Source organism: Symphalangus syndactylus, chromosome 17 (assembly GCF_028878055.3).
Source record: "Symphalangus syndactylus isolate Jambi chromosome 17, NHGRI_mSymSyn1-v2.1_pri, whole genome shotgun sequence".
NCBI classification, from domain to species: Eukaryota; Metazoa; Chordata; class Mammalia; order Primates; family Hylobatidae; genus Symphalangus; species Symphalangus syndactylus.
This window is the reverse complement of record NC_072439.2, coordinates 69,208,015-69,235,454: the sequence shown is the minus strand read 5'-3', so window position 1 is coordinate 69,235,454 and position 27,440 is coordinate 69,208,015. Positions and strand designations below refer to the sequence as shown.

Genomic DNA, 27,440 nt, shown 5'->3' with positions numbered 1-27,440 from the left:
ATCATGGTCTCCAACAAAAGAACAGCAATTTTAAAAAGTATATCTTTGTATTACTACATTGAGATTTCCAAATGAAAATCAATGAAGCTCAGTTCTCTGTTGGCTGCACCATTTCACTGGTCAGGCTTATTCCCCCAAGTTTCTAGCCTAGGCACAAAAGATGATAGTGATAAGCATCACTTTAGATGTATAGCATATATTGAAGAATTTCAAGACTTAGAGAAAATTAATAAGAACAATTATATTTCTCGGGGTGATGATCATCTTTATTTAAAAGAGAAAGATTTATTGATTTTTTCCCCCTTCAGCTTCAATTAACTTCTAATTCACCAACTGGATAGGAAATCGAAATGTTGAATTTTTGGCTTGTGAGAGTTTGGTTCTAAACCTTAAATTCAGTCAAGGTCTGTGTCTTTGTTAGTTACAAAACTTTAACTTTATTCAAATTGGTGAGCTCTTGAATAATTGATAGTATAGTATAAATGAAAATTAAATTCTACTAAAATCTATTGAAGCAAGAAAAAAAGAGCGCTATGGACCTTGACTAGCAGAGTAATTTTCTCTGTTCTGTTGTTCACTTTCTCATAAATGTTCATTAGTAGGTAAAAATTGCAGGGGATGATATAAACAGATGCATCTGTTTTGCAATAACATATCTAATCTTCTGCTCCAGGAGACGTTCACAGAGTTTGACAGCAAACCCTAATACATATTCATAACCAATATGCTTTGTAACCAAGGGAAATTGAGGCAAGTACAACAGAATGAAGCATGAGAAACTAGCATGTTAATTTTAAATTTAATTATAGTTATAGGGGAAAAGGCTGCATTTTGATAGTGTATACTCATTCCGCTGTCATGGAACATTAAAGAAAAATCATGCTGAATGTCTGACAAAAGAAATATTAATTTTGGTGAAGTGGTTGATAAAACTAGCAGGTTATGAAGAAAATAAAATTTTGAGATCCTATTATGAGCAATTTTTCATGTAGAGAGAAAAAGCATTGCAGATTCTAATGATATGCAATAAAATCAGATAACTTCAAAATTATGGAAAGGTATCCAGTCCATACAAGATACCTTTTAATGGAATGTTTCAGCATGCTTAAAGGCTATATTCCATTTAAAATTAGGAAAAACAATAGTTAATGTGATGCTTGTTACTTTCTTATAACTTTCGATAACCTAAAAACGTGTTATTAGTAACCAGCACACCTAGTCTCTACACTGAAGTGTACATATTCAAAGAACATTGATCTTGTCATCTTGTTCAAAGTAATTGGTAAAGAGGAAGTCAAACTGTTGCTGTTTGCTGATGATATGACTCTATACATAGAAAACACTAAAGACTACTCCAAAAAGCTCCTGGAACTGATAGAAGAGTTCAGCAAAATTTCCAGATACAAAATTAATGTACATGCATCAGTAGCACTCCTATACACCAACTTCAACCAAGCTGAGAATCAAATCAAGAACTTAACTCCTTTTACAATAGCTGCAAAAGAAAAAATTAAATACTTAGGAATATACCTAACCAAGGAGGTGAGGTGAAAGACTTCTATAAGGAAAACTACAAAACACTGCTGAAAGAAACCATAGATGACACAAACAAATGGAAACACATCCCACGCTCATGGATGTGTAGAAGTAATATTGTGAAAATGACCATACTGCCAAAAGCAATCTGCAAATTCAAAGCAATTCCTATCAAAATACCACCATTATTCTTCACAAAACTAGGAAAAACAATCCTAAAATTAATATGGAACCAAAAAACAGCCCATATAGCCAAAGCAAGACTAAGCAAAAAGAACAAATCTGGAGGCATCACATTACCTGATTTCAAACTACACTTTAAGGCCATAGTCACCAAAACAGCATGGTACTTGTATAAAAATAGGCACATGGACCAACAGAACAGAATAGAGAACCCAGAAATAAAGCCAAATACTTACAGCCAACTGATCTTCAACTAAGCAAACAAAAACATAAAGTAGGGAAAGAACATCCTATTCAACAAATGGTGCTGGGATAATTGGCAAGCCATATGTAGGAGAATGAAACTGGATTCTCATGTCTCACCTTGTACAAAAATCAACTCACGGTGGATCAAAGACTTAAATCTAAGACCTGAAACTATAAAAATTGTAGAACATAACATTGGAAAAACCCTTCCAGACGTTGGCTCAGGCAAGGATTTCATGACCAAGAACCTAAAAGCAAATGTAATAAAAGCAAAGATAAATAGCTGGACTTAATTAAACTAAAGAGCTTTTGCATAACAAAAGGAACAGTCAGCAGAGTAAACAGACAACTCACAGGGTGGGAGAAAATCTTCACACTTTATACACCTGACAAAGGGCTATTGTCCAGAATCTACAATGAACTCAAACAAATTAGCAAGAAAAAAACAAACAATCCCATCAAAAAGTGGGCTAAGGACATGAATAGACAATTCTCAAAAGAAGATACACAAATGGCTAACAATCATATGAAAAAAATGCTCAACATTACTAATGATCAGGGAAATGCAAATCAAAACCACAATGTGATACCACCTTACTCCTGCAAGAATGACCATAATCAAAAAATCAAAAACTAATACGTGTTGGCATGGATGTAGTGAAGAGGGGACACTTCTACATTGCTGGTGGAAATGCAAACTAGTACAACCACTATGAAAAACAGTGTGGAGATTCTTTAGAAGTAGCATTTGATCTAGCAATCCTACTACTGGATATCTACCCAGAGGAAAAGAAGTCATTATACCAAAAAGATATTGCCCACGCATGTTTATAGCAACACAATTTGAAATTGCGAAAATGTGGAAGCTACTCAAATGCCCATCAATCAACAAGTAGATAAAGAAACTGTGATATATAAATATATATATATACACACACACACAATAGAATACTACTCAGCCATAAAAAGGAATGAATTAATGATATTTGCAGCAACCTCAATGTAACTGGAGACTATTATTCTAAGTGAAGTAACTCAGGACTAGAAAACCAAACGTTGTATTTCTCAGTCATAAGTGGAAGCTAAGCTAAGAGGATGCCAAGGCATAAGAGTGATACAATGGACTTTGGGGACTCAGGGAAAAAGAGTGGGAAGGGGTTGAGGAATAAAAGACTATAAATTGGGTTCAGTGTATATTGCTCGGGTGATGGGTGCACCAAAATCTCACAAATCACCACTAAAGAACTGACTCACGTAACCAAATACCACCTCTTTCCCAAAAACCTATGGAAATTAAAAAAAATTTAAAAATTTAGTGGTGAGTGCTTAGAATAATGTTTGGCATGGAACAGACAATAAATATTTGTTGACTGAACTAATAAGTATACCTATGTGGTGCTGCTTTATATGGTATACATCTTTAATATATATTTATTAATGAGTAGATCAATGGGTGGAAGGATGGATGGACATATTTCTCCCAGTGGCTTACAACTCATCATTTGACATTTATTTTCAGGATCTGGAAACAAATACTCACCAATGACTTAAGGGCAGTAAACCTCTGGTCAGTGAAATGCTAACCCACTGCCAACTTTTGACAGAGGAGAAAATACCCACACCAATGTGGATTGTGCTCTCTCAATAGTGTTAACCTGGGACTTTTATCTTGTCTTGGTCAAGTTCTTATTTGCAGAGTAGGGGATAAGAAAGTATTTCTTTTCTCATTTCATTATGAAATACGCTATTGGAAAGAGGGGACAAAAAATATAAACAACATTTCTAAGGGTTGGCAGACTTTGAAAGATAAAATGTCTGCTTTAGAAATATATTTTTCCTCCAGAAATTATGTAATATTTAGGCTTATTATTAATAGAACTATACTTTAGCAACCAATCAATAAGTCTTAAGAAGGATAATACCCCACCTTTATGAGGGTCTTGAGTACAGGCAACCTCCTACTTTGTTGATGGGAATGTAAATTTATTTAACCTTTCAGAAGAGAATTTGGCAAAATATATAAAAAATCCCGTCAGGACATGTAAATTCTTTGATTCAGTAATTATGCTTCTAGAGAATTTGCCTTAGGAAATAATTGGACAGCTTAGCAATGATGTGTATGTAGGAATATATATATATGTTGCTGGGTTGTTTATATAAAACTGTAACGCATTGGAAACAATTGAAATTTTAAATAATGGGGTTATAAATAATTGTATGTCTTCTCTATAAAATATTGTGCAGGCATTAAAAATAGTAACAAAGACCTATATATTATAAGACACATAGCTTTATGGTATGATATAAGTGGAAAAAGCAACATAGTAAGATATGTATGTACATCATGACACTATTTTGTAAATAAGAAGTGGTCATTTCTGTTTCTGTCTAGAAATAAATCTGAAAGGCTGATGGCATTATAAATGATTTTAATTTTAACTTATCTTCATTTTCTATAATAAGCATGGATTCTTTTGTGCAAAAAAATAAACATTTGTAAAAGTATGTTGGCACATTCACATGTTGCCAATGGCACACGATCTCTTCTTAATGACAAAAATCCCTGTCAAGTTTCAAGGTTTTTTTTTAAATTTTGCACTTGCAGTTAGAGCTCAGTTTTCATATAAGTTATGGCTAAATCCAAATCTTACAAAGCTCAGAGCTAAATGAAATTTTAGAGTTTATGCTTTTTCTAAATAGACAGGCAGCTCACTAGAACTGACTGTAACTGCAAAACATGCTTTTTAGGCAAAAGGAAATGATTTTCAGAATATTCTTTGAAAAGATTTCAGGAAGACAGGAACATTTTCAAAAGGTCTAAAGATGTGTCTAGTGATATAATCAGCTGGACATTGTGAGTATATTAGCTTTCTGACTCTTGCAACAACAATTGTAGACAATTTAATAACTGGTTATTTTCTTAGCAGTTAAATAGATGTAGCAAAATAAATGTACAAACATTGTACCAGGAAGAGCTGAATGAGGTTATGTTTTCTAATGGCTCATATACTTTTCACCTTTATTAGAAGAGGAGTTCTAACAGAGGCATGAGTACTAATTATTACCTCAAAAAGACCATACAGATAATACAGATTAATAAGAATCAAAGGATATATCTTTAAAACACTATTAAGCAGTTTTTATTTGAAAGTCTACATTTGAATGGGAACACATTGTTTACTGGAATAATAAAGGTTTTATTAAAGCCATAGTAATTAAACTTTTCATTGAAGGAAATGAGAAGTATTTTATGCTCTATGTTTTATAATGAAGTAAAATTTCCTAAATTCCCAATATTTCCCTATCTATATTAAGTGTATACTTGTGAATTTGTACTGTTGTAGATGTGTCAACAATAATTAATGCTTGAATAGAGTTGCCTAATGTAAAGAAGATGGCCTTCATACATATTATCTTGTTGGTACTTCATGCAAACCCTGAGAGAGGTCATGACTGGCTTAAGGGCATACAAATGTTGTGTGTCAAATCCAGGCATAAAACCCAGACATTAACTAAATTAGCACTAATTTAAAGATGTGTGTCTATGTATGCATATGTATGTATATCCCTAAAGAGAGCTCAATGGTAAATTATTTCGCCATTCAGTATTGAATCTAACGCAAACTAAGAGTTTGTAGCAACTAAATGATGCTATATGCAAGTTCATTTTTTAGATTGAAAAGGGTATCTTTGCTTTCTTTCTGTGGAATTACTTTCTGCCAAGTCCAGGATGGGGATATTTGGCTCACAGAGCAGCACTACGAGTGGCTAAAGACAAGACAGAAGCTGGGTTTACTCACATGGGTGAAATGTCGCTCTTTTATATGTGAAAGAGCCATGGTTCTGGGAACAGGTAAACTTTACTCTCACCAGGCTCACTTAGGACAGCTTTCTATTTGTGCCTTTGAGGAAGAGCAGCTGAAACAGTGTGTACAGTTGTTTCTTTTTAAGACAAAAACTAGCATCTGCTGCTATGATGGTAATAGTCATAGAAGCAGAGGATTTCAGACCATTCTGCTGGTACGGTCTCCTGCACCTATTCTCTGGGCTCCTAAGAAATCTCTAAGAAGTATCTAGTTAGCAGCTAGCCACCCTGGTAGAGATTAATTATGAACACTTCCAAAGCCTTACACACACACACACACACACACACGAGTTTGGCTAAATTCTCAGAAAACCGTCATTGCTGACATGATGACTCAATTTATAATTCTTCTATTCTCTAAACCCCTTAGCAAGGCATTAATATTTATTCAGTATAAATGTGCCATCCATACGTTAAATTATCCCATGTGCTATATGTACATTAAATTATGAATAGATCCTCATAACAGCACTAGGAATTCGTTATTATTATTCCTACTTAGAGGTGCCATGATTGGGGCTAAGACTTAGAGCTCCACCTTCTTCACTACCACACAATTTCCCAACCACAGTGTATGATATATATAGTATGATGAGATGGATGAATTAATTCCAGTTCCAGAGGGTGGGAGCCACTGATAAAACAAGAATTAATTGTGTGGTAAAAGTTAATGCATTTGTGCTTTTAAGCTTGTATAAAAGATCAATTACCTTAATTGTACATTTAACTAATTTATTCAAGTTGGCATATGATAGAATTAATAACATATTAATCAAAACATCATGCTTCTTGAAAAAAGTTAGGATTTTTTAGTAAAAACAAACTGCTAGATTTTAACTGGAGGTATGGCAAAAACATAGTTTCATTTTCAAACTTAACAAGCTAATGGGTGAACAATTGGTAACATAACTGCCAGGGATATCATACAGTTGTACTTTTTGGGTCAAATTTCATAACCTAAGTATATTTCTTGTCTCTTTCCCCAGTGGATATTGGTATTATCAATGTGTAGAAAAGTATATAGTTGATTGCTTATATCACTTTGGGAAAGAAAATTTGTCATTTACAATTTGTTTCTAATTCTACATTCTTAAATGTAAAAAAGAAATTGTTTTGATATTTGTCCGAGTAGTTTCTTGTTCTTAGAAATAAAAAATAAGCCACCAGCTCACAGGAAGAAAATACAGAGATCCTGCTTTTAAATGTTGTTTTATTGATGAGACAATCTAAGAGATTGATTGATGCCATTATGTAATAGTTTAAAATAAAAATCCACATTGCCTTATTTTTCAGAAATAGTTTTCAGTTTTGACACAGATGGAGCACTTTTAGGACCAGGTTTCTTTCTCTACCCTTAAAATCTGGGTCACTAAAAAATGTCCAGCTATCTAAACATTTTAGACTACAAGTAACTGAACAAAGATAAGAATAATTAACTTGTGGCTGGTTCAAAGGGCTTGATATCAATTATTTTTCAGAAAGTTATTTTAATTAGTTAAGTGCCTGGACTAACCTTCATTAAACTAACCTCTGTTATCTCAGCTAATCTTCATAACAATTTTCTTGCAACTGATACTGCTTTACCTACTTTACAGATGGGAAATTATGGCTTAGCAGTGAAGTACCTTGCCGGTAGTTCTCACAATCTCTGGTGGAACCAGGCTTAAACCTACATTGGTTTGACCTGCTCCACAATATGCTGCCTCTAGTGCTTCTTCCAGGCCTGACTCTCGCTTTGACGTGGTGGGAAAAGTTTATTCTCTCATAATGAATCTCACTGAACTAAACAGCCCATCAATGTGAAGCTAAATATTTGCTTGAAATACAGTTAATCTTCATTATTTGTGAGTTTTATACTTGCAAATTTGCCTACTTCCTAAAATTTATTAATCCCCAAATCAATACTCGTGGCACTTCAATGGTCCTTCTCAGACGTGTGCAGAGTGGCAAAAAGTTTGAGTCTCCCAATGTGTACATTCCAAGCAGAGATCAAACAAGGCAACACTCTGCTTTCTTGTTCCAGCTCTCATATTGTAAACAAGCGTCCTTTTTAACATCTCTTTTTTAAATTATTTATTTATTTTTTTTTTACCATATGGCAATTTCTTTTTTTCTTTTTTTATTTATTACACTTTAAGTTCTAGGGTACACGTGCACAACGTGCAGGTTTGATATGTAGGTATACATGTGCTATGTTGGTTTGCTGCACCCATCAACTCATCATTTACATTAGGTTATTTCTCCTAACGCTATCCCTCCCCCAGCTCCCCACCCCCTGACAGGCCCCGGTGTGTGATGTTCCCCACCCTACGTCCAAGTGATCTCATTGTTTTTAACATCTCTTTAGCGCCACGTTTTTCACATGTTGTGCTTATTGTTGCGGATTTCACTGTTTAAAATGGCCCCCAGGTGTGGTGGTGGAGTGCTGGCTAGTGTTCCTAAGCCTGAGAAAGCTGTGATATGTCTTACTGAGAAGATACACAAGTTAGCTTCATTCAGGCACGCGTTGTGATGCTGTTGGCTATGAATTTAATTGTGATTAATTAACAATATATTAAATAAGATGTCTTTCAACAGAAACACACATAAAACAAAATTATGTAGTGAGCAGTTGTGCAGAGGTTTGCAGAAACTTAATCCTGTGTTTCCCGTAACAGCAATGGTTCAGTATCTGCTAATTTAGTGTTCTCAGAGACTTTACAGAATACAGCTACCACGAACAGCAAGAATCAATTGCATGTGGCTTCGCTGTTCTTTGTAATGGCATATGTATAGAAGTTAAATTATTGCCCTTTGATTAAAGTTTCACCATGGGGTAATTTTACTGGCTTCACTAAGCACTCTTCAGGGATTCACTCAATTTTCATCAACCACTTGACAGGCACACCTGGGAGATATTGCGGATTTGGTTCCAGACCACTGTAGTAAAGTGGGTATCAGGATAAAGTGAGTCACACACATTTCTTTGTTTCCTAGAGCAAATAAAAGATAAATATTTAAGCTATACTGTAGGGTATTAAATGTCCAATAGCACATATCTAAAAAACTGTACATATCTTAATTAAAAAATACTTTATTGCTGAAAAATACTAACAATCATCTGAGCCTTTGGCGGGAGGTAATGTTTTTGTTAGTGGAGGGTCTTGCCTTGATGTTGACTTCTGCTGACTGATCAGGGTGGTGGTTGCTGATGGTTGAGGCGGCTGTGGCAATTTCATTAAAGAAGGTAACAGTGAAGTTTGCCACATCGATGGATTCTTCCTTTCATGAAAGATTTCTCTGTAGCATGAGATCTATTTCACAGTGTTTTACTCCCAATAGAATTTCTTTCAAAATTGAAGTCAATACTCTCAAAACTTGCCACTGCTTTATCAACTAAGTTTATTTAATAGTCTACATCTTTGTTGTCATTCAACAATGTTTATAGCATCTTCAACAGGAATAGATTCCACCTCAAGAAACAACTTTCTTTGCTCATCTATAAGAAGCAACTCCACATCCATTTAAGTGTGATCGTGAGATTGCAGCAATTCAGTCACATCTTCAGGCTCCACTTCTAATTCGAGTTCTCTTGTCATTTCTACCACATCCGCAGTTACTTTCTTCATCTAAGTTTTGAACCCCTCAAAGTCTTCCATGAGGGTTGAAATCAACTTTTTTCCAAACTCATGTTAATTTTGACTTTTTGACCTCCTCCCATGAATTATGAATATTCTTAATGGCATCTGAAATGATGCCATTCTAGTGAATCCTTTCCAAAAGGTTTTTAATTTACTTTGCTCACATCCACTGGAGGAATCACTGTCCATGGCAGCTATACCATACAAAAGATATTTTTTAAATAATCAGAATTGAAAGTTGAAGTTATTTCTTAATGTAGGGGCTGCAGAATGTACATTGTGTTAGTAGGCATAAAAACAATATTAATCCCCTTGTACATCTCTGTTGGCGCTCTTGAGCCACCAGCGACATGGTGGAGCAGCACCCTTTTAAAAGGAATATTTTTTCAAAGCAGTACGTCTTAGCAGTGGGCTTTAGTAAACCACGCTGTATATTCAGTAAACCATGTATATTCAATAAACCATGCTGTAAACATATGTGCTGTAATTCAGGCTTTGTTGTTTCACTTATAGAGCACAGAAACAGGGCCTTGCTCTGTTGCCCAGGCTGGAGTGCAGTGGCACAATCACGGTTCACTGCAGCCTCTATCTCCCAGGCTTAAGTGACACCCCTACCTCAGTCTCCCAAGTAACTAAGACTACAGGCTCATGATGCCCAACTCATTTTTTTATTTTTTGTAGAGATGGAGTCTCACTACGTTGCTCAGTCTTTTCTCAAACTCTGGGCTCAAGCAGTCCTCCCCTTCAGTCTCCCAAAGTTCTGAGATTGTAAGCATGAGCCACTGTGCCCAGCCAGATTTAGCATAATTCTAAAGGCCTGAGAGATTTTTGGGTATAGTAAATGAGCATTGGTTTCAGCTTAAACTCACCAGGTACATCAGCCCCTAACAGGACAGTCTGTCATTTGAAGCTTTGAAGCCAGGCATGACTTTTTCTCTCAGCTATGAAAGTCCTAAATGGCATCTTCTTCCAAATAGGGCTGTTTCATTTACATTGAAAATGTATTGTTAAGTGTAGCCACCTTCATCAGTTATCTTAGCTAGGGATTATAGATAACTTGCTGCAGCTTCCACATCAGCAGTTTCTTCTTCATGTTGCACTTTTATGTTGTAGAGATGACTTCTTTTCTTCAAACCTCATGAATCAATCTCTGCCAGCTTTCAACTTTTCATCTGAAAGTTCCTTACCTCTCTCTGCCTTCAAAAAATTAAGGAAAGTTAGGGCCTTGCTCTGTATTAGGTTTTGGCTTAAAGGAATGTTGTGCCTGGTTTGATCTTCTATCCAGACCACTAAAATTTCTTCACAGCAGCAGTAAGGCTGGTTAATTTTCTTATCATTCATGTGTTCAAAGGAATAGCACTTTTCCTTCATGAACTTTTCTTTTACATTCATAACTTGGCTGTTTTGTGCAAGAGGCCTAGCTTTCAGCCTCTCTCAGCTTTTGACATGCATTCCCCATTAAGCCTAATCATTTTTAGCTTTTGATTTAAAGTGAGAGATGTGAAACTCTGACTTTACTTAAACATTTGGAGGCCATTATAGGGTTATTAATTGGCTCAATTTCAATATTTTTGTGTCTCAAAAAATAGGGAGGCCAAGGAAAGGGAGAGGGAAAGCAGAATGACTGTTTGGTGCAGCAATCAGAACATACACAACACTCATGAATTAAGTTTGCTATCTCGTATGGGTGTGGTTCATGGTGCCCCAAAACAATTACAGTAGTAACATCAAAGATTACTGATCACAGATCACCGTAACAGATATAATAATAATAATAATAAGAAAGTTTTAAATATTATAGGAATTACCAAAATGTGACACAGGGATACGAAGTAGGGATGCTATTGAAAAAATGGCACTGATAGACTTGCAAGGTTGCCACAAACCTTCAATTTGTAAAAATCACAATATCGGCAAAGTACAATAAAGAAAAATGCAACAAAAAGAGATATGCCTGCATTAATTTCTATTGCTGCTGTAACTAATTACCAAAAACCATGACTTAAAACACACAAATATATTAATGTACAGTTCTGGAGTACAGAAGCCCCAAATGGGTTTTACAGGGATAAAATCAGGTTGTCAGGATTGTCTTTCTTCTGCAGGTACTAGGGGAGAACCATTTCTTGCCTTTTCTAGCTTAAATAGAGGTAACCTGAATTATTTGGCTCGCAGCCTCACATCATTCCATGCTTCCATCATCACATATTCTCCTGCCTTATTCTTCCCGATATAAGGACTTTTGTGATTGACTTTTTGTGATTAAGAATGTCAGTCTCTAGTCCTGTCAGTTACTCGCTCCCCAGCTTAAGTTCACTTGAGTATATTACTGTTATGAAGCAAAAAATATTTTTCTTTTCATGTTGGCAGAATTGCTGATTAAATTCACCTTTGTGGGTAGCACAGTGCTCTCGTGCATATGATGATTTCACTGTTGTCTCATTATTGTTTTTGGATTCCTGTTTCTAGTCCCCAGAGCCAAGGAAAATCATTTGTATGTCCAGAGAAGACTTCACGCAGAAGATGACAGAGATTGTTGGTTGGGGCACGAAGGAAGAATACGGGGAGCTCTTCGACAAAGTGGATGTGGCCCAAGACAGCTTCATTAATTGGGACAAGCTGACTTCATTTATACTGCTAGAGCTTTATGAGCAAGACGAACGAGCAAAGGCAACTGTGGTGCCCCAGTGGAAGGACCTTGAATTCCTCCCAGTAAAACACAAGGACACCATTCAAAAAGTAATTTTCTTAAAAAATTCAAGTCATTATCTGACAATTAGTAAAGAAGGTTTATTGGCAATCTGGGGAGAGCATTTAAAGCTGCAAGAAACATTCCCCATCACTTCAGATGCCACCAAACTCAAACACCTGTAGGTGACAAGTCTGGTTTCTCTGGAAAATGTAAACAAGGTACAGACTCTTTATAAAAAAAATGTACTGCTTGTAAAAGAGGAAAAAGTTATGGGGCAGGGCTCCTGGCTAGCAGTAACAGAAAGCTGCACTACTCTTGGTGGCTTTCTCCTGACCTGGAGGGAGAACAGGTAGTGCCAAAACTACACGATTTCCCAAGCTGTTTTCTTGGGTGCCTTGTAATGACACTGTGGCTGATGACTCAGATTCCTGGCTCTGTCTTCAATGAGGCCATGCTTCATTATTAGCTTATAAGTACTTTACTCCTGTATAGTTTACAGCAGGATTGTGGATCTATATGTAGAGCTGAGAGGCTATTATAGTGCATGGCAGGATTCAATGCAATTAAGGGGAACTGCTTATCTAATTTTGATCACTGTACTAGTCAGTGTCTTCATTCTAATAGATAGGGCCCACTCGGTCTAAGCATCTTCATATACCAATACCTCTCAGAAAGATAACATACTGTAAGTAAAATGATTTTAATGGGGAAGGTTGGAGCTTGAAGTATCCATATTGCTAATATTTTATATTAAGCAGATGGTGGATTTTACTATGAAAATTTTCAAATGCATGCACAAGCAGAGAGAATAGTATTAGAAACCTGATGTACCTAGTATTCAATCATTTTCAATTCACGGCTAATCTTGTTTCATCTATACCTCCCCCTTAAGATCCAAAACATCATATTATTTCACCTGTAAAGATTTCTGTATTTCTAAAATATGTCTCTATTTCAGCATAGCCAAAATACCACTACCACACTTAATATCCATAGCAATATTTTCTTAAGATCATGAAATATCCAGTCATGTACATATTTTCCTGATTGTCTTATTAATAGTTTGTTTCGATGAAGATCTGAATAAGGTCCAAATATTGTGAATGGTTAATATGTCTATTTTGATATACGTGCTTTTCTTTTTTCTTAATTTTTTTTTTTTTTTTTTTGCAAATTTTGGCTGTTGCTGTTGATGTTTTTGTTAAAGAAACCAAGTTTTGTCCTTTAGAATTTTCCACAGTCTGGATTTCACAGATTGTGTCTACCTGGTGTTGTTTAATATGTCCAGCCATTCCCTGACTTTTCTAGTGAATTAGTGGTCAAGTGTAAAGCCTTGCATAGTTTCAGAGTGGTTAGTTTGTTTAGAATAGGTGGTTATGTTTTCTTCAGTCAGTAGGTATTAAATACCTGCTTCTTCCTCTTCTTCAGATGTTAGCAGTTGTTGCTGATTATTCCTAGATCCATGAATTTTTTAGGGGTCAGAAGATGATATTCTAATTTCACAGTTTCCTTTTCCTTTAAGCTAGAATACCTCTATAAGAAAGAAATAACCCCATTAATTGTTCAGTTATCATGTGGTACAAATTAAGGGCAGAATAAATGCCTAATTTTTCACTTTTGTTTGCCAGTTTTCAAAATAATGAGCTGGTTTTCTAATATTCTGTAAAGATAAACAATGAATGCTATTGTTATTATTATCAGTATAATTGAAAAATCATGGGTTTAAAATTTTTTATTTGTTTTAATCTGCTGAATCGTTATCTTATACCAAAAATTGTACCCTCTTTAGAGAGTGGGAACAATGCAAGTCGGCTTCTGAGTCTTTTTATAATCCTGACAGCACTTGAAAACTTCTTTGTTTCCTGGTGTGACAAAATGTTCCAGAATCATCTTGTATATTTCCTATGCCAGACCTAAAATCAGCATTTCTCCAAAAGGGCAAGTTATTTTTAGTGGGAAAACGTATGCTCTATTGTTTGGAACCATAAATCACTCTCATCCTCAGTAGCTTCCTATGCCCTGATCTATTCATCCTCTCAAAATCACCATGGAGTAGATATTATTCCCTCTTTACAAATGAGAGGGAATTTACAAATGAGAGATTGAGCAGAGAGAAGTTGTATAATTTTCCCTCAGTCACCCAGGGTGTAATCAGGGTTGCCAAGATTTGTAAACTGAGGCAGCCCAACTTCAGGCCTGTGCTTCAGTCTTTGCTGTGTCCACAGTGGCTGCTGACATTGGATCCAGTTACTTTTTGCTAAGTATCTGGTGCTAATATTTAACTTGTATGAATTAAAAGATAGTTCTAGTCCAGATGATTTTTTTATATCTATGTGCAGTATTCTGTTATTTTCATATAATATTTGTGTTGCACTGTTTCTTCTTTTCAGCACTGAACTAAAATCTTAGCCTTTCTTTTGTGCTTACTCAATATAGAATCTTAAAGAATGTTGCTTTTTTTTCTTTTTAAAACAGGTTTATTGAAATATAATTACACAAAATACACTGCACATATGAAAGTGTCCCAAGCTGATAGATTTTAACACATACATGACCTGTGAAAAATCAAAAGTACGAAGAAGACAATGAACATATTAATCACCCTCAAAATTTTCTTTGCAGTGTTTTGTAACCCCCCCGATCCCTTTTTCGTTAAGCAAGCAGCGATCTGCTTTCGGTCACTATAGATAAATTTGGATTTTCTAGAGTTTTGTATAATTGGTACCATACTGTGTGTACTCCTTTTATTCTTTTCTTTTTTTTTAACATGGCATAACTATTTTGAGAATTATCCATGTTTTGAGGTATACTACTAGTTTTTTTATTGCTCTGCAGCCTTCCATTTTGTGGATATAGCCTCACAAACATTTGGTGTGATCAGTTATTTTTTCTCTTAATTTTAGCCATTTTAAAAGGCCTGCATTTATATCTTGTTGTGGCTTTAATTCATATTTACCTAGTGACTAATAATGTTAAGCATACTTTCATGTGCTGGTTTGCTACCTGTACATCTTCTTTTGCAAAATGTCTATCCAAATCTTTTCCCATTTTTTATTAGGATTGTTTTCTTATTATTGAGTTTTGAGAGTTTTTATATATTCTATTTATATTTATATATGTATATAGATAGGTTTATCAGATGGATACTTTGCAAAAACTGCATCTCAGTTTTTACATTCTCTTAACACTGCCTTTGGTAATTTCATTTTCAGATTGTTCATTGTATAGAAATACAATCGATTTTTCAAAAATGATAATATATTCTGCATCTTTCTGAAGTCATGTGTTAGTTCTGTAGTGTTTTTGAGTATTTCTAAAATTTCCTATATATAATATCATGTTATCTCCAAATAGATATAGAGAGCTAGTTTAACTTCCTCCTTTTCAATATTGACATTTTAAAATTTCATTTTCTTGCTTAATTTATCTGGCTAGAAATTCTATGCCATATTAAATAGAAGTGATGAGAATGGACATCCTTGTCTTGTTTCTGATCTTATGGGGAATGTATTTATTTTTTCACCAATATGTATGATGTCAGCTGTAGGATTTTTGTTGTTGTTGTACATGCTGTTTATGAGGTTGAAGAAATTCTCTTCTATTCCTGGTTTGTTGAGTGTTTTTATCATGAAAATGTGTTGGATTTTGTCAAATGCATTGTTTGCATCTACTAAGATTACCATATAGCTTTTGCCTTTTATTCCATTAATATGATGTATTACATTGATTGATTTTTGTATGTTAGACAAACCTTGCATTCCTGGGATAAATATTACTTTGCTATGATGTGTAAACTTTTTTGTATGTTGCTGAATTCTCTTTGCTAGTATTTAGTTCAGTATACATTTTACATTTATATTCGTAAGAGGTATAGATCTGCAGTTTTCTTTTCTTGTGATGTCTTTGTCTGGTTTCAGTATTGGGGTAATCCTGGCCTGATAAAATGATTTGGGAAGTGTTACCTTTGCTGTAATTTTTTGGAAGAGTTTGAGAAATATTGGTATTATTTTCCTTGAAACATTTGGTAGAATTTATCAGTGAAGCCATCTAGTTGAGGATTTTCTTTGTGACACTTTTTTTGACTATTAATTTAATCTTTCATTCGTCTTAGTTCTGTTGATATTTTCTGTCTGAGTGGGTTTACATAGTTTTTTTTTTCCTGAAATTTATCCATTTCATAAATGTTAACTAATTTCTTGGCATATAATTATTTTATTATCTTACTAATACTTTTTTATTTCTGCAATGTTGATGGTACTGTCCACTCTTTTATTTCTGATTTTAATAATTTATATCATCTCTTTTTTTCTTGGTTAATCTAGCTAAAATTTTGCTAATTTTGTTTATCTTTTCAAAGAACTAATTTGATTTCGTTGTTTTTCTCTATTGCTTTTTCATTCTCTATTTGTTTTATTTCTGTACTAATTTTTATTTTTTTCTTCCCTCTGCTGGCTTTGGGTTTAGGTTGCTCTTCTTTTTCTGGTTTCTTAAGATGGAAAGTTAGGTTATGATTTCAGAATTTTTTTTTAGATTGATGTTTGCAAATATAAATTTTACTCTAGACATTGCTTTTACTGTGTGCCATAAGTTTTTTGTCTGTTGTGTTTTTGTTTTCATTCATCTGAATGTATTTTCTCATGTCTTTTGTGATTTCTTCTTTGACCCATTGGTTACTTAGAAGTGTGTTGTTTTATTTCCATGTAGATGTGAATTTCCCAAATTTTATTTTGTTGAATGAAACTTCTAATTTCATTCCATTGTGTTTGGAGAATATAATTTATATAATTTCAAGTCTTTTAAATGTATTGAGATTTGCTTTATCACCTAATCTATGGTCTACTCTCGAGAAAGTGCCATGTGCACTTGAGAAGAAATGCATCCTGCTGACGTTGGAATGGTGTGTTCTTTAGACACACATTAGATCTGGTTGGTTTATAGTGTTTGTCAAGTCTTCATTTTCTTACTGATCTTCAGCTCAGTTGTTCTATCCATCATTGAAAGTAGAGTATTGAAATATCCAACTGTTATTATTGAAATGGCTACTCTGTCTTCAATAATTTTAGTTTTTGCTTCTGTATTATGGGGCTGTATTGTTAGAAAAATGGCAGATGTAAATCTTACCTTTTCAGTAATTATATCAATGGACTAACAACTCCAATTAAAGGGCAAAGATTGGCAGAATGGTGATTTTAATAATTTATGCATGTTTCTTAAAATTCTCTGTTTGATGAGACATCATTCTCATTTGTTTCTTTCTTTCTTTTTTTTTTCTTAAAAGATGGGAGTCTCACTATGTTGCCCAGGCTGTTCTTGAACTCCTGGCCTCAAGCAATCCTCCTGCATTGGCCTCTCAAAGTGGTGGGATTACAGGCATGAGCCATCACACCCAGCCACATACTTTCCTTTACTTCTTTAGATCTTGGTTTGTTTAGTTGTTTGAACATATGTATAATAGTTGAATTGAAGTCTTTTTCTAGTAAATCCAATGTGTGCATCTCCACAGAGGCATTTTCTATTGACTTATTTTTATGTTGTTAAATATTTTCCCCTTTCTAAAATAGCCTTTAGGATTTTCTCTGACTTCGGATAAAGCTACTTATAGAGTCTGTATCAAATGCTTTCCATGAAAGTCTCTACTTGCATCATAAAACATGGTTTGTAAAGTTTCTGGTATGATTGTATGTTGCTATATCTCTGTGCCTTAGTCTCTCCTATGTGATTAGTGGTCTAGTCTCCCATGGATGGGGATGTTGGTGACTGTGTGGAATAGGGATAGGAAATAAAGCATGTTCAAATGCCTCTAATAGGAAAAGTTTCTTCTTGACTAGATTCCACAGTTAGGATAAAGTACATTTGTGCCGCTGTTCTTTACTTCTGTAATACTGTTAAGGATCCTCAGAGAACAAAGTCTGATTTGGCAATTAGAGTGGCATGTCTGCTTTGCATATTAATTGTGCTAAATCCATCAGAATTACTTTCTGATTTTCTACTCTGCTACTTTAGATAGCAGTGGCTTTTACAAGTAAAGAGATTTGTTTCTATGATCTGCTGTCCAAAGAAGAATTTGCTTGCCAATACAAACTCCAAGGCCTTAAAGGAACACCAATTTGCATGGATTATTGGTATGATCCTCTTGATGCCAATGAATCACTTCTTTCTTTTGGGGATATAACTGGAAAGGTAAGTGAGGGTAGATTGAATACTATGGATTTAATCATCAAACTGTAGTTTAAAATAGAAATTAAAATGCAGTGCGTGTGACCTCCAAATTTAATTACATTATAGATTATATGCACATTGGACACGGAAGAGATGGATTAGGTCACGGTTTGTCTTCTTGTTTACAAAAACAAATCTTAATTGTGTGTGTGAGTTTGTTTGTTTTTTTGGTCTGTGTATAGTCTCACTTTTCTCATTTAGAAAAAAAGATCTTGCTAACCTTTTTCACCATAGGATGCTTAATTTATTAGATCCCAATATGAATAAATGTTTAATATTAAGTGATTACATTTATCCCTCGAAATGCTTTCAAATTTATTGTTCTGATTTTCCTACATAGAGTATTGGGTTTCTCAGTACCAATTTCCTAGCGAGTGCTCATTGCCTGTATCATATAACAAAAGGATTAGAGAGGGCAGCTCTGAAACCTAGATATTGGATACAATGATTTCTGTCTTCCTATCAAATTTCACCTGAACTATGAAAAATTATTACTTACTGAATGAAAGTAGAATATGTCTGTGACCTCTGAAGTAGGCTAATTTGAACAATTTCCTTTTGTAATTGTGAAAGCTTTTCATTCTTACTATTTTAACGACAAATGTGTCTTAAAAACAAGTAAAAGACTGCCCTTTGGTAATTGTATCACCAAACTAATAATTGTTCTGTTTTTTAGTAAAACAGCCTGCATCCTTTAAATAATATTGGAGAAATTCTTATTAAGTTAATAGCTATTCCTTATTAAACTAAAATAACCTAGAATCTTCTTGCAACAATTATCCTGTCCATGATTGTTGTTCTTTCAATGTCTCTGTCAAGGTTCAAGCAATTGCTTTCACTGCAGCCTTGATTTCCCTGTTTGAACGGCCTGCTAGTGCATGTGAAGATGGAGAAGCCACCATGACCATTAACTGGGCAGAGCTGCTCTCTGGATGTCACAAGTGTTGCCATATATTAGAGCATAAACTTCATCAAGGAGATTGGGTCAGGCAAGGTATTGAATTTGAACAGTAATGAAAGTAAATGGTAACCTCCGACTTGTTCATTTATATTCTTTGATGAAAATGCTTCACACAAAACGTTTAAGTCTAGAAACCAATAATTGATTCTCTGGAGGTTGTGGCCTGGACTCTGCTATCCCTTAGATGCTGGCAGGGATTCTTTCTTTCTTTTTTTGCTTCTGAATTTATGCCTCATACAATTAATTCAGGCGACCAATGTGCTCAAGAAATCTTAAGAGAAAGGAAAACATTGTCATAGAATTCATTTAGCTTCAACTCAACTCTGATCCTAGCTAATCTCATCTAGTTACATTCAGGGCTGTTTAATAAAAGAATTTAACAAGTTCCCTCAAAACCATTCCTTTGTTTTCCTTATGTTCTCATGGGAAGCATATTAGTTTGACTGCCCTTAAAATTGAATTGTCTTAATTTTCTTTTCTTTTTTTTGATGTAATGACTGAATTTCTTTAGAGTACTTCAGTGGCAGTTCTTTGTGTAATAAGACTATGTTATAAAATCAGCACTATAGAAAACCAGAACTTTCTTAAAACCTAGTCACCAATGAATTAGTTTCATAAAATATCTTAATTTTATATGGTGGTTCAAGATTCAAATGTGCAATATCTGCACTAATATTTCTTTGTTTAGATACTAAGGAGTATGGTAATTTTCTCACTTCTAAATTGCTACATTAAAGAATGCCCACTGAAAAGAATGAAAATTAACAATCTCATTGCCTTTAATGAAATTTGATGAGATTAATGTTATTGGTCTCTTCCTAATACAGTTTGAAGAAGAGACAGTCAACATGGACCCCCCAACTGTTGGCTTTTATGGTATTTTTACCCTCTTTGGGTTTCAGAAGGTTGAAACTAATTCTTTAATGTAAGCCCACAGTAATAATTTCCTATGTGAGGAACTATATGCTCTGCATTTTTTTCTTTGATATAAATCACACCATACCTTTAGTACCTTCTATACATTTTTAAATTCTGCATGATATTAATTGCAGGAAAAACAAAAGATGACAGTTTTTGGTCATCTGCTAAGTGTGACAGGCACAGAATTATGTGTTAAGTTTTCATAACATGAAAATAAGAATCAGAGTATTAAAAATATACAGAATGGAGCTATTTCAACTTCTTCTGAAAAACATTGTATTCTTTTATTTGTATTCATATTCATTTGTTCTTTAGATATATATGCCAAAGACTAGATTATAATAATAAAGTGATAGCTCTTGAAATTTACTCCCAGTAGGTTATCTGAAATTTAATGTATTATTTGAGTCCATAACCTTAAAATAATATGAGTAAATACAGAGAAGCCTATAGAAAGCTGTCTTAGAAAGGGTTGGAGAGATAACAAGTAAGGCTTTTAAATTGTGATTGTCTTTTCCGATGATGTATTATATCTATATACTCTTCATGTTCAGGAAGAGAATGGGGAAGCTCTCACTGCAGACTCTGCCTCAATTTTATTTAAGGGTCCCAAAAAATCAACCATACCAATGAAGTAACCTATCAGATAGCATTTGTCTCTTAAGTTACTGGACAAGGATTGTTCTCTAGGTCAATGTTGATTTGCTACTTACCATGTGTCTATCATGTCATTCTGATCTTTGATTCCTACCTCTACTGACAAAAGAACATGGGAATTTAGTTTAGTATTAGCAGTGGAGGTTCACGTTTATGACCTAAGGAATCCAATTTCACAGTTTCACAGTCTGGCCTCAAATCACTGCAAAGTAGGAATTGGCTACAGGGAAGTTTTACATATATATAAGGAACTATATATGTAATACAAATTAGATATATATATATGTACATATATATAGTTAAAAATCTTTGCTATCTTATTCGTATTATGTATTTCTCAGTTCTTTGAATAAAAAAATTCATTATAATCAAGTAGATACTTTTTGAAACAACAACAGGAATACACACACACACATTTACTTGAAACAGTTTATTTGAATTATGGACTTGAGTGTCAATCAATCAACAATTATTTATTGATCTTTTATGTGTCTTAAAACGGTCTTAGGCATTTGGGACTATAGAAGAAAGATTAATTATAGACTCAACCCTCAGAAAACTTAATATCTGAAAGAAATAGAAACTAACACAAGTCACCTTATTAGAACATTGTTCAGTGGTACTGAAAATTAACTACTAAACCTTATAAACAAGATTTTGACTCCTAGAGTAGTTTCTAAGCCTGAAAAGCCATAAGAAAAAGCTTTAAGGATCAGTGGTGGTACTTGAAGGATGGATGAGGGAGAGAAAAAGAGAGCATGGGCAACAAGAGCAAAATTAGACAAGCAGGCACAATGATGACAGAAGGAGAGGTAGACATGAATAGATCAGACACTGAATATTAGGGAAATAGAAACAAATAGGTCAAATGGGGACATAACGTTGGAAGATATTGGCCGTGAAACATCGAAGGCTTTTGAGGAAACTTGGACAGACCCAATGCAGACAGTATTTAGGAAAAGTTTATTTGGTAGTTTGTTCAGCATGGGTTGGAGGAGAAAGAAACTGCAATCAGACTGGCTAGTTAGAGGTTTTTGATTATTAGAAAATGGAAATGATAAAGGACAGAAACAGGCAGCTCTCTGAAGCAACCATCTTCAGGATTTGAGGTCTAAAAATGTGGAATGATAAGCCATCTTAGGACATCTTATAGAACTTTCCATTTCCAGCTGGGGAATTTTTTATTTGAAGATTACAGATCCCCACCTGGCCCAATGCATAGACTCTTCCCAGCTCATCTTCTCCTCCAGAGGAGGATTCTTCATTCTGAGATACCCCAGATTCTGCAACCAAAGACAAGTCTTTCTTTAAAAAAAATGTTTTTAAAGGTTTGTTTCTTTGTTTGTTTGAGATGGACTTTCACTCACTCTGTCGCCCAGGCTGGAGTGCAGTGGTGCAATCTTGGCTCACTGCAACCTCTGCCTCCCAGGTTCAGTGATTCTTGTGCCTCAGCCTCCCAAATAGCTGGGATTACTGGCATGTGCCACCACGCCTGGCTAATTTTTATATTTTTAGTAGAGACAGGGTTTCACCATGTTGACCAGGCTGGTCTCGAACTCCTGACCTCAAGTAATCCACTCATCTGGGCCTCTCACAGCGCTGGGATTATAGGTGTGAGCCACTGTGTCCAGCCTACCACAGAAGAGTCTTTCTTGCCAACATTTTTCTTGAAACATCCTTTATTTTTTGCCACTTCACCTTACATCAAACTCTTTATTTTGCCTCTTCCTCTGTCTAATTCAGATGGACTCTTCATTGCATTATTTGCAAGGTTCTCAATTTTGGCATTTCCCCTGGATTCTTCTTTAAAATATTGCTTTGCAATGCTGCCCACCCTGTGAACCAAACCTACCAATTTCTGTACCCATGTTAGAATTTGGGTCCTGCCTCTTACCTTTCCAAGCCTAGAAGGAAATTTGAATGCCTCACATGAAAATTACATTTACATATAAATGGAAATTAAAATGTCCTTCTTGGGGCAAGCACTATATTCTTCATTCACCTTAGTATCCACTATAACACATAATACAATGTTTTATAAGATTTTCTTTTTATCACTGATTTTAAGCCATTTGATTATGATGTACCTTAGTTTTTCTTGGGGTGTGTGTATATGTGTGTATGTGTTTATACTGGTTAAAATTCATTAAAATTCTTGGATTTCTGGATCTGTAGTTTTCATTAAACTTGGACATTTTTCTATTGTTATTTTTTCAAAGTTTTCTTTCTTCTTTCTCTCTCTCTCTTTTTTTTTAATAGGAATCCAGTTATTTGCCTTTCCAGAATTCTGTCCCACATATTCTAGCTGCCTCATGGCCCTCTAACTCTAATCTTCGTTTCTCCAACTCTGGAGGTTGCTAGGCTCTGTGTGGTTTCCTGCTGTGTGCTAATAGTTTGGAAATTTCTTCCAAGAAAGTCAGAGCGATTGTAGGGCCCACTTCATTTGTTTCTCTTCTCTCAGGGTTCACAGTTCTACTTTGCCTATTGTCAAAATCTGAAAATATTGTTGCTAATATTTGTCCAGTTTTCTAGTTGTTTATGGCGGGAGATGAAAATCAGTCCTTGTTATGCCATCGTGGCTGGAAGCAGAAATCCAGCACAATGCTTTTTAAATAGTGAATATATAATAAATATTTGTTGATCCTTTAGCCTCTTTCTTTTGTTGAGATCTTTCAGTCACCTTAACAACCCTTTACCAGCTGCAAGGATAGGAGCTTCTATGTGATATTCACCCAAAAAACATTTGCTAGGTAATTACTATGTAATAGGCACCATACTAAGCACTGGCATATTTCAGTTGAATTCTGTTATCTAGATCCATCCCAAGAAACTTAACTTCTAACATCCAACTAAGAAGATTTTTAAATAATCACTTCAACGTTTATTATCATGTTCACTTTGAAGCACTCAAAACTAAGCAGCCAGTCAGTAACACTTAACAAAGTATCCTTCTGCACATGGTATTGTGTACTAGGAGCTCTGTGATAATTATTGTAGGGAACAATGGATAATTTATTTATCAAAGGATGCTGAAGTGAGTGTCTTGTTGAGATTGGTTAAGGGCAGAGAAGAACTGGCAGCTTATCTATTGGTGCTGAGAAACTGATCTGTATTTTAATATTAGTGTATGCCAAAATGAACTATCTGAAGTCCTGCGAAAGCATTACATTAATTTTCTTCTTCCTTTTTTCTTTTTTAAAGAATTTCTCTTGTGTCTCTAATTAATAATTCCTATTAGTTTCCTCTATGGGATTTTATGTTTTGATTGTGAGCAAAAACAGCCATCTTGTAATTTGACTTTGAAGGTCTTAGATAAATTATTGGGTGAATTTTATTGAAAAATATTTCAAAAGAAAAGAGAAATACCAAAAGAAACTATGGTTAATATTTGTAGAATTTCTTTTTATTTAAAAAAATGGAGAGCCAGGAGTGGTGGTCCACGCCTGTAATCCTAGCATTTTAGGAGGCCAACGTAGGTAGATTGAGCCTAGGAGTTTGAGACCAGCCTGAGCAACATGGTGAAACCCTGTCTCTATAAAAAACACAAAAATTAGCTGGGTGCGGTGGCATGGGCCTGTAGCCCTAGCTACCAAGGAGGCTAAGGGTGGGAGTGTGTCCGGAACTAGTAGGTTCTTGGTCTCACTGACTTCAAGAATGAAGCCACGGACCCTCGTGGGGAGTGTTACAGTTCTAAAGGCGGCGTGTCCGGAGTTTGTTCCTTGTGATGTTTGGATGTGTTCGGAGTTTCTTCCTTCTGGTGGGTTCGTGGTCTCGCTGGCTCAGGAGTGAAGCTGCAGACCTTCCCAGTGAGTGTTACAGCTCTTAAGGCGGCACGTCTGGAGTTGTTCGTTCCTCCTGGTGGGCTCGTGGTCTCGCTGGCTTCAGGAGTGAAGCTGCAGACCTTCGCGGTGAGTGTTACAGCTCATAAAAGCAGTGTGGACCCAAAGAGTGAGCAGTAGCAAGATTTATCACAAAGAGCGAAAGAACAAAGCTTCCACAGTGTGGAAGGGGACCCGAGTGGGTTGCCACTGCTGGCTCGGGCAGCCTGCTTTTATTCTCTTATCTGGCCCCACTCACATCCTGCTGATTGGTAGAGCCCAGTGGTCTGTTTTGACAGGGCGTTGATTGATGCATTTACCATCCCTGAGCTAGACATAAAAGTCCTCCAGGTCCCCATCAGCTCAGTTAGATACAGAGTGTCGACACAAAGGTTCTCCAAGGCCCCACCAGAGCAGCCAGACACAGACTGTCGCACCCACAAACCTCGAGCTAGACACAGGGTGCTGATTGGTGCGTTTACAATTCCTGAGCTAGACATAAAGGTTCTCCACATCTCCCTCAGACTCAGGAGCCCAGCTGGCTTCACTCAGTGGAACCCGCACCGGGGCTGCAGGTGGAGCTGCCCGCCAGTCCCGCGCGCCGCGCGCTCGCACTTCTCAGCCCTTGGGTGGTTGATGGGACTGGGCGCTGTGGAGCAGAGGGGGTGGCGCTCGTCGGGGAGGCTCGGGCCGCACAGGAGCCCATGGAGTGGGTGGGAGGCTCAGGCATGGCGGGCTGCAGGTCCCGAGCCCTGCCCCGCGGGAAGGCAGCTAAGGTCCGGTGAGAAATCGAGTGCAGCGCTAGTGGGCTGGCACTGCTGGGGGACCCAGTACACCCTCCGCAGCAGCTGACCTGGGTGCTAAGCCCCTCACTGCCCAGGGCCGGCAGGGCCGGCCGGCTGCTCCGAGTGCAGGGTCCGCCAAGCCCACGCCCACCCGGAACTCCAGCTGGCCCGCAAGCGCCGCGCGCAGCCGCGGTTCCCGCTCGCGCCTCTGCCTCCACACCTCCCTGCAAGCTGAGGGAGCCGGCTCCCGCCTTGGCCAGCCCAGAAAGGGGCTCCCACAGTGCAGCGGTGGGCTGAAGGGCCCCTCAAGTGCCGCCAAAGTGGGAGGCCAGGCAGAGGAGGCTCTGAGAGCAAGCGAGGGCTGTGAGGACTGCCAGCATGCTGTCACCTCTCAGGAGGATCACCTGAGCCCAGGAGACTGAGGCTGCAGTGAGCCGTGATCACCGCTATACTCCTCAAATACCTCTGAAAGGTGAATATACTTCAGTCATAACCGATGAAAGAATGCCTTTTCTTAGATTTAGCAATAGACATTAGAAGCTTAAATATGACTTTCTGTTGTTGTTTGAAGCTCAGTTATTTCAATACAAGAAAAGACAGGAAGACTGAAATGAAGAGGAAGGCAGAAAGAGGAAAGGCAGGATGGATTCAAATGTAATATATGGGATTTGTAGTTGTTTTGGATTCTGCTCCTTTGTCTGCAAGACTTGCTCTTTCAAGAGCAAGCAACCAATGACTGTTTAATTTGGTATTCTCTTTACCCCAGTAACATGATTCGATATTCTTAAAACTCTTCATGAAATATTTTTGGTGATTTGTGTCTCAGGGTGAGGAGGGAATATACAATTGAGGAAAGAAAGAAACGCATGAGCAAATATGTTAATAATTTTTATTGAAGCTAAGGATAAAATATCTGTCAAAATGAAATGTCAAAGGAAAAACTCAGTTTCAGACAGAAGAGTATTAACATATTGCTTTAAGATAAGGTTCAGATTTCTTATTTAAAACTTTGAAGGAGTAAATGTTTTCGTCTTCTCTGAGTGGTTCTGTGTCATATTTTAATGGAAAAATAATTACATTCTGAAATGCTTGTAAAGTAATTATAGAGGTTTTGTGTAATAGTGCTAAGATATAAATGTCTCGAGTTTCAGAGAATTTTCCTTTTTAATAATTTCCTCCTCATATAGACAGTATCACTGGAAACCTTGGAAACTGTAGTCTGGGAATGCAGATATTGAAAGAATGAGGCCAGGTGGCTCATGCCTATAATCAGAGCATTTTGGGAAGCCGAGGTGGGCGGATCACCTGAGGTCAGGAGTTCGAGACCAGCCTGGCCAACATGGTGAAACCATGTCTCTACTAAAAATAAAATTAGCCTTGTAATCCCAGCTACTTGGGAGTCTGAGGCATCAGAATTGCTTGAACCTGGGAGGTGGGGGTTGCAGTGAGCCGAGATTGTGCCATTGCCCACAGCACTCTAGCCTGGGCGAGGGAGTGAGACTCCATCGCGGGGCGGGGGAGAGGGGAACAAGAAAGAAAGAATGAGCATGAAATTGCCAGCAACAAAAATCATTGATATTTTATTGCGTTGAAAATGTTTTCTGCCCTTTGACCAGGGCTAGAAGAAGATACAAAACAGTTTGAATCGTTAACAAAATCACTAATTGCTTTTTTTTTTTTTTTTTTTTTGGAGACAGAGTCTTGCTCTGTCACCCAGGCTGCAGTGGCATGATCTCTGTCACCCAGGCTGCAGTGGCATGATCTCGGCTCACCGCAACTTCCATCTCCTGGGTTCAAGGGATTCTCCTGCCTCAGCCTCCCGAGTACCTGGGATTACAGGCATGCGCCACCATGCCCAGCTAATTTTTGTATTTCTAGTACAGACAGGGTTTCGCCATGTTAGCCAGGCTGGTCTCGAACTCCTGAACTCAGGTGAT

At 36.4% G+C, this 27,440-nt stretch overlaps 1 protein-coding gene across 1 annotated transcript in view; it reads left to right on the top strand.

Annotated features, from left to right (window-relative positions):
- Nucleotides 1-27,440, top strand: part of WDR49 (WD repeat domain 49) — a 175,077-nt gene that overhangs the window by 15,488 nt on the left and 132,149 nt on the right. Inside the window, 3 exon segments of the mRNA XM_063620427.1 lie at nt 11,920-12,360; nt 18,146-18,322; nt 19,181-19,355. Coding sequence (XP_063476497.1) covers nt 11,920-12,360; nt 18,146-18,322; nt 19,181-19,355 — 793 coding nt within the window.